Source organism: Anolis sagrei, chromosome 4 (assembly GCF_037176765.1).
Source record: "Anolis sagrei isolate rAnoSag1 chromosome 4, rAnoSag1.mat, whole genome shotgun sequence".
Classification (NCBI taxonomy): domain Eukaryota; kingdom Metazoa; phylum Chordata; class Lepidosauria; order Squamata; family Dactyloidae; genus Anolis; species Anolis sagrei.
In genome coordinates this window covers 62,859,833-62,871,870 of record NC_090024.1, presented here as the reverse complement: position 1 = coordinate 62,871,870, position 12,038 = coordinate 62,859,833, and the positions used below count along the sequence as shown (strand labels likewise).

General features: G+C 36.7%; 1 protein-coding gene across 26 annotated transcripts in view; it reads left to right on the top strand.

Moving 5' to 3' along the window:
• The window catches only part of EPB41L3 (erythrocyte membrane protein band 4.1 like 3), a 195,664-nt gene that overhangs the window by 107,477 nt on the left and 76,149 nt on the right, over positions 1 to 12,038 (top strand). For 20 of the 26 annotated variants that reach the window (XM_060775089.2, XM_060775088.2, XM_060775084.2 and 17 more), the window contains exon 2: positions 9,353 to 9,555. Coding sequence is in view for 25 of the 26 variants with exons in the window: in XM_060775088.2 (XP_060631071.2) it covers positions 9,353 to 9,555 (203 nt within the window). In the remaining variant the exon portion in view is untranslated. Of the gene's footprint in view, positions 1 to 9,331; positions 9,556 to 12,038 lie in introns of all 26 variants that reach the window. The other 6 variants (XM_060775081.2, XM_060775079.2, XM_067467462.1 and 3 more) reach the window with 1 other exon arrangement.

Genomic DNA, 12,038 nt, shown 5'->3' with positions numbered 1-12,038 from the left:
GTACAGAACATATGCCATCTTGTAGTTCTCATCTGCTCACTCACAGAAAACCATATTTAATAAACCTCAGCACTATAAGAGACTTTTGTGAGACCAGTCACTCTCGTTGCAATGTGTAGTAACAATAAGGCCATGGACCATATTTTAGTTCTTGCAGAAAACTGGTGGTCCATAGACCACAGGTTGGGAACCACTGACTTAAACAGTCTGCCTCTACTTAAATATCTTTTGACTCTTCCCACCTGAATAAACCTGCAGAAATCTTTAGTTTGAATCTTTGCACTTTGACTTTAAGTTCACCCAGATTTTGTTTGACCGTCATGCAAACAGCATAAATAGAACTTCCAGTCAAAAGACTGGAAGTTGTGCCATTAAAAAAATAATAACTAAGTTGCTAGAATGAACTTAACATCATGATGTATATGTTTCAAAAGCTATTTTGATACTTATTTCATTACTTTTTTGTTACAACCAATATCTATGCATTTGCAGACTTACATGAAGCGGATGGTATAAATAATGTCCGTAGAAATCCTATGTCTTTGTTTGGGACGACCTATGTGGTTTGGCTAATTTAACAGGAACTAAATTATTAATGCTTATGTATTTGTGTTACCAGAAGTGGCAAGTAGAAGTAATCCCTGTTGATGTAAAAACCACTAGATTGCATAGATAGAACCATAATTTGCTAATGGACACAGACCTTTTCTGAACAATGCATTTTACAGTGCTGCCAGCCTTGCATCTGGGATTACCTCTTGTCTCAAAAGCCATTTCAAGTCAGACAAAAAGTACAAATGCTTTTGATTTCCTGAAATATCTTTTTATATTTGTAGTGTTACCAAAAATAATTTAAATATCAAAATTGTAAATATGTGTGTTTGAGTTTAGAGAATAATATTTTCAGTCACAATATTCTAGAACATTAGAGTTTACAAACAAGAACATATAAGTAAGAAAATTATACTTCTTTTTTGTTTGCTTTTTTATTATGTCTGTTTAAACCAAAGAAAAATGACAAGGGTTTTTCCAAACACAATTTAGCCTTTTTTTCTATTGAGACAAGTTAAATTTCCCTTTTCAGTGTCATCATGAGATACTTGGTGGTAAATGGTTCTGCTGTCCATCAGTTAAAGATCAAAATATTAACATAAATGCGTAGAATTTTTCATTAATTTTGTGATTCGTGTTCCTTGAAGTAGCAAAGCTTTCTGCCCATACCAGTGAGTCTTCTGTAAGCAATAGTGAAAACTACTAGCAATGTTTCAGCTTCTTAGTTGTGGAGCTCCCGGTGGCGCAGTGGGTTAAACTCCTGTGCTGGCAGGACTGAAGACTGACACGTTGCAGGTTCGAATCCAGGGAGAGTGCACATGAGCTCCCTCTATCAGCTCCAGCTTCTCATGTGGGGACATGAGAAAAGTCTCCCACAAGGATGGTAAAACATCCAACATCCTGGTGTCCCCTGGACAACGTCCTTGCAGATGGCCAATTATCTCACACCAGAAGTGACTTTCAGTTTCTCAAGTCGCTCCTGACACGACAAAAAAAGCTGCTTAGTTTATTTCAAGTGAATCAGCTAGAAAAAATGCTATTAGGAACTTCAAAATCAAATCATATACCAGTACAAAAATGTAAAAATAATGAGATGCAACATGGGACAGAAATTAGAAATAGCCACTGGTGGGGATTGAGGGAAACATCTAAGAAATTCTTGTTTGGGAGTGTTTGTTTTGCTTGTTCTAACCACTGTTTGGTTGAATAGTTTAGTGCCACAGCTGCCAGATCAATCCTGGAAACATCTGAGATTGATGAAAGAGCACCTGGAAGATGTTTTCATGGGTCAAACTGCACAGCTTTGAAGATAGACCAGTGTTCATGGTTAAACTTTCTAAAAAATGTAGACAGTAAACATCAGAGTTAATCTTGTGGTTCTTAATGAATGATGCTTGATGGGATGGCACAGTTGATTTTCTGCCCTACTTTGCCTTTTAGTCTTCTTCATTTATACATTAAGTCTGGCATAAAAGGTGATTATATACTAGGCAAGTCCATTTTCAGGGTTGATATTCCATTCATATTTTGAGAAAAGTTTGGCATGATATCAAATATTAACAGTAACTTAAAAAATGGTTTTTATAATATCGAGATAGAACCTCTGCTCAAATGTCAGTTTTCCAAAGTTTTGTCTCAGTGTGGCTCACAATATAGATTAAAGTAAGATATAGCTGAAACAATTATAACATTTATATAATGTTTTTGTTCAAACTAACTCTTAAAGAAAATGAACTAGTTGTAAGACTTTATCTTAAAAGTAAGGAAAGCAGGGGAAGGGAAGATGGATTAAACAGTCCCTATTGCCACTTCTGTCAAATTCAGAGTTCATCCAGCCAATATATTAAAATAAAGGCAAAAATGTTGGAAGAGACAAATGAGTATAGAACATGCGGATCTGTTGCCTCAGCAATTTGTTTTTGTTTGTTTTGGTTTGTTTGTTTTTTTAAAAAAGGATTTGCCTTGTTCAGGTCAGACCTATTAAGTTGAAGTGCCTTGAGGGATCTGAAATATTGAAAGAATAACAAATCACCCTTCTGTTCCTAAGCATGGCTCATAAATTGCTGAGCCTCTACCCAGGTGAATGCATATTACAGCAGAAGAGGTTAGAGCAGAAGGTCTTGAGTCTCCAATGTAATTTGTTTGGGAAAGTGGCCCTGCTTCTCTCTATCTCTTTGCGTTAAGCAAAGAAATTCCAAAATCTGCTTTTAATACAGTTCAAACTTTCACCAACCCTATGAAACCACGAGATGTCTGCTTTCCAGCTAAATTGTAAGCTATATGCCTGTATTTTGTATGTGTTGCATCCTATTTCATTTATTAACCCAGGAAAACCTCCTCTAGGGGGAAAAAAAACAATTTCAGTGTCATTTAATCTGTGATTTTAAAATGTTTGTAGAGATGGATCTACAACTAGAGCTTATCTGTTGTCTGTTGTCTATGGAAGTTAGTCTATGGACTATGGAAGTTAATCAGATTCTCGAGTATAAACCTACAATTTCAGCCCTTTTTTAGGCTGAAAAGCCCCCCCCCCGGCTTATACTCGGGTGAGGGAGTGTGGGAAGGTGTGGGGATGAAAGAAAGCCTTCTTTCAGTCCATGCCTTCCTGCCAGGACCCTCACCTCTGTGCACAGCAACCTAGCTCTCCTTCCTCTCCTCTCTTGTTCAGCACGCACCTTCCTCTCCTCCTCTCTTGCCACCAATCTTTCCCACTTTTCCTTATTCATATACACACAGCATTTCCCTCAAAATGTATAGTTAAAATAAACTATGGTGATTATTGGAAAGTTACATAAGCACATTTACATTGAAGGTTAGAATAATGGTTTAATCGGAGTTGGACAGTCTTATCTTAAATTACAGTGTTATGTAAATATTCAAAAGCATTTAACCTATTGATGCCTCAATTAATGTAATGTTATTGGTACCTATTTTTATTTTGAAATTTACCAGTAGTTGCTGCATTTCCCTTCCTTGGCTTATACTCGAGTCAATACATCTTCCCAGTTTTTTGTGGTAAAATTAGGTGCCTTGGTTTATATTTGGACTGGCTCATACTCGAGTATATATGGTATACAGTTCCCTGGACATATTGAAATATGCATGTTTGTACAATAATTCCTAATTGTTAAAACCCTAGTGGTGAAAAATCATTTTGCAAAACACTAAGGCTTGAATTCAGTATACAATTTTGCTATTTAAATCTTACTGAAGTGTGATTCAAGAGGTTTAACTGTGTACAGAATTGCAGCCAAACACTTAAAGAATCCTGTGGTGCCTTTTAATGGAGCTTCAAATTATATAAAAAACCTACCTTATGCAATAATGTAAAACAATGTCTTAAATGAAGGTGGGCTAATTGGTTATCACGAGCATTACAGCAAAATGAACAAACTAATAAGGAATCATTCAAATGGTAATTTAATGACCCTTTAGAGAACCTTGTTTTAATACAGTTTCACACTTGTGGCATTATCCAAAAACAGAACAGGCAGCTGGCACATGCTGAAAATCTTGAGCAAGATCCAGATTGCTGCTTGCTCTTACTTTACAGGTAACCTATACAATATGTATAGGTTACCTGCAGAATAGCAAAGTAACCTATACTAACTGAATTTTATAAACTCACAGAATATCACAGTGCCCCCATTAAGAGGAATTCCGGTTTGGAGCACCAGTAAACCATGTCCTCTTCAAAGATGCCATTAATCTGTGAAGAACTTAAGTATGCAAACATACTTCCACAATCCACTCCGCCCCCACATTCTGGGCAATATTCTATCAAAGGACCATGGAGTCATGTAGGGTTGCCATTGTTTGTCATTGTGCATGTGATGATGTCCATTTTGCAAGATACAACTTTGGTTCAAGCATTTAATTTCATGGTAGAAATGTCAAAGTGCTTGTGCTATGCTCTGTTGCTACACAGCTGAATTCATTATGACCCCAGCCACAGTTTGCATTTTACACTCAATGTTTGTGGACCTTGAGCTTCTTCAGCATATTCAGGCGCCATTGTGATACTTTTGACAGATGAGAAATTTTTGTTTTAACAAAAGCAAGTGGTTACAGAGAACTTGGAAACATCTGAGCTTGGTGATGGGTCCCTTCTATCTATGGTCCTGTTTTGGCTCGAGTTCTGTCCTCATTCAGCTATCCTAGTTACTGATTAGATGGGATAAGTGGGATCTGCAACAAAACTTTACAATTTATAATGACAGTTCAGGAGGGCATTCATGCACATCTGCACTGCAGTATCTCAAGCTTCTGTGCTGACTTTTAATGGTGTGTGCTTGTTCTTCATGCCAGGAAAATCACCCTAGAAATGAGATTTGTATTGCAGTTTTGAAAAAAAATTAAATTCTTCCATCTTGGAAAAGTCAAAAAGTCAGATGTGAAACTGAGAAATGGCTAAAAACATTAGTGACCAAAAGTGCTGTATTTTGTAATGAATAAGAATTTCTTTCTGATCATTAAGCAAAATTGGCTTGTTCGAGATATCCTAACTGTCCATAATGTCACATGCCTTAGTTACATCCTAATCAGACTATTGTAAGACATATAATATTTGGAAATTTCAGCTGGTCCAAAATGTTAGTGATTGATTATTGACTGGAGACCCATTATAGATATAACTTTTGTTGATGTTTATTCATTCAGTTGCTTCTGACTCTTTGTGACCTCATAGACTAGCCCATGCCAGAGCTCCCCATAGGCCGTAGCCACCCCCAGCTCTTTCAAGGTCAAGCCAGTCACTTCATGGATAACATCCATCCATCTTGCCCTTGGCCTGGCCCTCCTCCTTTTTCCTTACATTTTCCCCAGCATCATTCTCTTCTCCAAGATTTCCTGTCTTCTCATTATGTGGCCAAAGTACTTCATCTTTGCCTCTAATATCCATCTGTCCAGTGAGCACCTGGACATTATTTCCTGGAGTATGGACTGGTTTGATCTTCTTGCAGACCAAGAATTTTCCTCCAACACCATATTCAAAAGCATCTATCTTCTTTCACTCAGCCTTCCTTATGGTCCAGCTCTTGCATTCATAGGTTACTATGGGGAATACCTTTGCTTTAACTATGCAGACCTTCATTAGCAGTGTGATGTCTCGTCTCTTCACTATTTTATTGAGCTTGGTAATTGCTCCCCTCCCAAAAACTAAACATCTTCTGATTTCCTGGCTGCAATCAGAAAGATATAATTATTCCTTCTTATAATAATTTTGCTTCCTTCCGATTTATATGAAAGCACAGTTCAGATCAGAAATGATCAACTTTAAAGTCCTATATAATTGAGGACTAGTGTATTTTAAAGAATCTCTTCACCCTTATGAACCTCTTCGCTTGTTCGAAATATACTTGGATGAAGGTATCAAGTTGAGTTTTACACATTTTTATTCAGCCACTTCTTTGGCCTTTAAATTGCTCTCTTAGTTGAAAGGTTTTTTCACTAGTTGAGTGTTGGCTTTCCCTCAGCATTTCATAGATGTATTTGTATTATGTTATGAATTAGTTTTCACATGTTAATCAAGATTTTGTGCATTGGAATCTAATGAGTACAATTTTTTACTGAAGAGGCAGGCTAGAAATGCAATATAATGAATAAGTAGATATAATAATATAATTAATACGTTAATTCAGGGGGTTACTTTTGATCATAAGATGCTATTGTTGGGGAAATATTAATTGTCTGCTTTGTCAATAGCATGTAAAACTAAAATAAAAATCTATAAATTACTGTCTGAAGCACACTTAGCCTTTTGAAGTGTTAAATTAAGCTTTTAAATGGTGAATGTCATGTATGCATGCTCGCCATGTAGCCAGGACAGTTAATAGCCACTGTAGATGCAATGAATTGGTGCTAATGAGGCTCTTCCAACAAGAAAGTGATGAGGCAGTAAGTTGAGCTTTTCCAGTTAAGCCTCAACAGAAAGTGCATTGTTGCTATCATCAATCATGAGGATGGAAAGCAATGCAGTGGGCTTTAAAAAGAATACCTTGGGCTTTATAGCATTTGAAAGAGGTTTAGAAAAAAGGGAATAAGATCTAAATGATCAGAAAAGCTGCGGGTGAATCCAGAGAGGGTTGTAATGAGTCATTTTAGGGATTTGTTTCCCTATGTCCTTAATTGCTTGATGAAATATTTATTATTCAATTTTGAGAGCTATTTGGTTGTACTAATGTGTTTCACAAACACTCTTATTTTCATTATGAGATTAAGCCAATCTGAAAGTTACACACACAGTTTATGATTTTTGTTTTCTTGTACCAGAAATCCTTTAGATAAACTTGTGTGTGAAATTTTAGTTTGCATTTCTAGTTCTTTTTCTTCCTGAAACAGTACTCTTTTTATTCTGACTCCCTTATTTGCTTTGCCTAAGATAGTATTTAGACTGAAACCCCATTTTGTCAAGCATATTTTCCTGAATGCTTTGTAGACTTTACCATATGGCTTTTGCTACCTTTCAGTATCTGACCTTATTTTCATTAACAAGTTGGAACTGGATAAGCATGAACGGATTTTGTTATTGATATCTAGATCCTGCTGCTTGATTTTTTTGAATGCAGAATGCGTTATGTATTTACTTAATATTAAGTGTTTTGAGATGTATGCTTTACAAAGCGGATGTAGACTCCATGATACTGAAAATGGTTGTTTAGCTGTGTGTGTTGATATAAAATATTATCATCATTATATCTGCAACCGTTACAATGAGTAGTTGACAGTTTTTTTGGGGGGGTGTAATAGGTCATCATTATTGTCATCCCTTCTTTCTCACAAGATTGGGACTCAATTTACAAAATGAAATTATTACAGTAGAATAAAAACATACAAAAGGTTAACACAAGTAAAATTAAACTACAAACATATTAAAACAATTTAAAGTATTCACCTTGCCAGAAGAGATTCTGATATTCCATGATGGCAATTCTTTATAATTTGCAGTTACTTTGGGGTTTCCTTTTTCTGTGTGTCAGGAGCGACTTGAAACTGCAAGTTGCTTCTGGTGTGAGAGACTTGGCCATCTGTAAGGACATTGTCCAGGGGACACCCAGATGCATCCTTGTGGGAGGCTTCTCTCATGCCCCCGCATGGGAAGCTGGAGCTGACAGAGGGAGCTCATCTCCCCTCTCCCTGGATTCAAACCTCTTACCTGTTAGTCTTCAGTTTTGCCAACATAGCTTTCACCCATAGCCCCACCTGATTATTATTATTATTCACAACAAATTATTATTCACTTAAACAAATTATCTCTTAATGAAGAAATATGGGTTTTTACAGTAAGACCTTTTGTTTTTACTGTTATATACAGTTGAATTTAGATTGTGAAAAGATTGCACTTATGCAATTTGAAAAAGTATGCTCATTTTAAAGTGTGTTTTAAAGTATATGCTTAGGGTCATAGCCAAAACTGGGCTGAATTTCTGAGGGTTGCCCAAGTGGAGCAAAAACTTTCAAGTAAGGAATTGTTTGGATTTGGATAGTTTCACTCTAGTCTGTTTGGTGTTCTGTTAACTGAGTCGGGTATGAATCATCTTGATCATCTGAGCAGCAAAGCCACTAAAGGGTCCTGTGATACCTTAAAAACTAACAAATCTATTACGGCATGAGCTGTTGTATGATATAACCCAGTTTACAAAAGTATCTAATGAAATGTTATACAGTATTCAACCCTAATTTTATCTCATTAGAGTTTTTAAACATTTTATCCTGTACATGTGGCCCGCTCACTGTTACTGTGACTGTGTTTATTGTAATGTTATTTTTTATTGTATTCATATGTTTTTGTTTTTTTATGTAATTTTGATGATGTAGCTTGCTGTTTATGTTTTGGTTTTATTTTAATGTAATATGTTGTCCAGGCTTGGCCCCATGTAAGCCGCTCTGAGTCCCCATTGGGGAGATGGTGACGGGGTATAAATAAAGATGATGATGATTATTATTCAAGAGCTCATATTAATGTAAATGTAAGCCTTTAAGTTTTCTAAAACTTTTCAGTGTTTTTGAGCATTTGACTGAGCACTGGGTTCCCAAGCACTGCTAGTTTCTGGTTGGTGTTTCATTGACAAAATTTGGAAACAGTTTACCTGTCATAAGCATCTTTCCTTATGAACCATCTAGGACTCTCAGATCGTCTAGGGAGGCCCTGCTCTTGGTCCCGCCATCTTCACAGATGCGTCTGGTGGGAACGAGAGACAGGGCCCTCTCAGTGGTAGCCCCTTGGCTATGGAATGTCCTTCCTAGGGATATTAGATCGCCCCCTCTCTCTTAACATTTTGTAAAAAGTCAAAACCTGGCTCTTCGAGCAAGCTTTCACAAATGCACCATAACAGGTTAATATGAAACTACGGAACAACTAGACAATGCGACTGGAAAATTATTTTAGTAAGGAGACACTGATGATTTATTTTTTTATTAGTTTTATATGGTTTTTATATATATGCTAAATGTTTTAAATTGTATTTTTATATCTATTTGGGGCATTGAATTGTGGCCAACTGTGAACCTCCTTGAGTCACCTTCGGGCTGAGAAAGGCAATATATGAATACAGTAAATAAATAATGAATAAGTAAACATTGTGCATTGAAATCAATTAGACTCACTATTTAGACCTACTGCATAAAGTGATGGTGGTGGGGAGTGTGAGGACCTCTTCCAGTTCCATGATAGTCGGCATGGCTCTCTACACTCTGTATCTGGGCCTTGGGTTGAGTCCCTGGACATCACTCAATTCCTTCCATAATTCATGATAGTCAAAAGCTCTCGTTTGTGTTGCAGACTAATCAACCATGACCACAGAACCTGGATCAGACTCTGAATCTAAGGATCAGGAACAGAAGGAAACTTCAGGAGAGCAAGGAGCAGGTGGGGCAGGAGCCCAAGAAACACAACAACAGCAGCAGCAGCAGCAGCAACAACAACAGTTGAGTGAAGAGCATCAGAATGCATTAGAACAATTTGCCGGTGTTGCAGGCCACAGCACTCCTGTGAAAAAAGAGCAGGCAAGTTATCTATCAGAACATGGTTAATTTATAACATTTTACAGCATATTCCTTTTTCATGTGGAAGTATATGCTGAATGAAATGCTTTCTTTATCATAAATGCATTCCTCTGTTTATCTTTGGGTGTCATGAAGATCTTTTGGGAAGTGGATAAGAGATAGGAACTGGGATTTTTTTTTAGTTCAGTCATGTAATATTTTTGTTATTTGTGCCAAAACTGCTGAGTTTAATTTTCAAGATCAATCCTTCTATTAAATGTGTGTGTGTGGGGGGGGGGGGGATTTCTCATCACTGTTTTAGATCATACCCGTTTTTGGAGAAGGTGGAAACACTGGGTACATCCCAGATTTAATACCTGCAGAAATATCATTTGGAGCTTGGTGATTTGATACCAACACACTCTTACATTTATTAAGCCCCTGGTGCAGTGGTTCTTAACCTGTGGGCCACAGATCGCCAGTGGGCCGCAAGGTCAAAAATCTGGTCCGCAAGCCTGCTTCCTCCTTATTTATTTTATTTCCATTCCTTTCATACCACCTGCCACTCCTTCCTTGTTGCTGACCAGTCCTGCCCCCTTGAATAGACCACATCAGCTGTTATTAAATACGGTTTACTATGGGCAAGCAGATGGCGACTACAGGATGGCATATGTTCTGTATCAGAAACTAGAGCTGATGTGATCTATCCAATGCAATTTTCTGAATCAGCACCCCAAATAACCAAACCAAATCTCAAATTAACCAAAAACTGATTCATGACCCTTTTTGTACCAATGTTGGAGAGTGGTCCCTGGTTAAAAAAAAAAAAAAGGTTGGAAACCACTGCCCTAGTGGAATGAAATTACTGCTGTTTGATACTCCTATTTTTTTTTTAAAAAAAAACATTATTAACCAATAATACAAAACTTTATTACAGTCACTAACCAGCACAACATTATTAACAATACAAGTGCTTACTTATCTTTATGCTTTCAAATTTGGATAGTTTCTTGAAAAATTAAAATTGTGGAGTTTTTCACTTTGAAATTAGAAGGGTTTGTTGCACAGTTGGTTAAAAATGTTTTTGTCATTCTCTGTTCATTACCCGCAGATGCTTCAGGCTCAGCAATGCTTATTCTTTCAAATTTTGAACCAACCTATACACATTTAAGCATTCTGTAAATAATCACCATCCCAATTTTATGACAGAAAAAAAGGGAAAGGAAGACCAAAACTATTTCCATCTAATAACAGCAGTGTTGACCCAACTGTTACTTCTTGGTCTACAAAACACCTTAAAACATTTTTCTTCTGTTTTAAATTATAGTTTAAAATGCTATTGGCAAATCATCAAATTGCTTGGGGAAATGCAGCACAAATAACCTCTGAAGTGGGAGATTTCATTGTGTATGAAAGATAATGGATTTGTGCATATAAAAATACAAAACCAAATATTTAATGTATGTCTGAGTGGTCATTTTGCCCTAGATAACTGCATGAACAGGATGTCAGGCTTTTTTAGGAAGATGAAGTCTAATTCCCTGTGAAATGATCTTGCTGCGTGAATACATCTTGACAGTTTGGGGTCCTACTATAATAGTCTCTGGCATTTTTTATTTATTTGCACAGCACAGATTAATACAAGGTACTCCTGTGACCTAGAGATATTCTTTCCAGCTTTATTTTTGTTCTGCTTAGTTACTCTTAGAAGTGAGTACCTATGCACTGTCTTTCTTTTCTTTTTTGAAAAAAAGCATAAATATCTTGTTTATAACTAAAGTAACATCTGTATAGTTGTTGTTTTTCCTCTCTGCAACACTTACTTGTTTTAACAGGAAAAAAATATTCTCCTCATATGCTGTGTTGTATATGCATTGGAGCATTGCATTCTGCTCCATATTGTGCAATACACGACTCTTTAGATTTGAAAGAAGATTAAAGCTTTTGGCCGGATTTGATTCATTCCCATGGACACTTGTTATGATGAAGGAAACAGACTTGGAAGATTATTTTTTGATGAATGCCCGCGCTGCCAGGCTGCATTGAAGTCATTGAAAGCCAAATCAAATATGTTTTGATGATGGTGTGATAAAAAATAAGATTAACTTTTTAAGCTTTAGCTAAAACTTTCTTTGTTTTTCTTGACACTTTGCTTATTGATTTTTTGTGCAAGGTCTATGAAGAGGGGCAGAAACATTTTGAAGGTGATGCTGCTGCTGGAATTTAGGCGATAGCCACATTTCAGAATTATAGCAGTTTGATATCACTTTAATGGTCATGGCTCAATGCTGTGACATTCTGGGTTTTGTAGTTTACAGTGCCACCAGAGGACTCTGACAGAGAGGGCCACCATATATACTCAAGTATAAGCTGACCCGAATATAAGCTGAGGCACTTAATTTTACCACAAAAACTGAGAAAACAGATTGACTCAAGTATAAGCTGATGGTGGGAAATGCAGCAACTACTGGTAAATTCCTAAATACAAATAGATACCAATACAG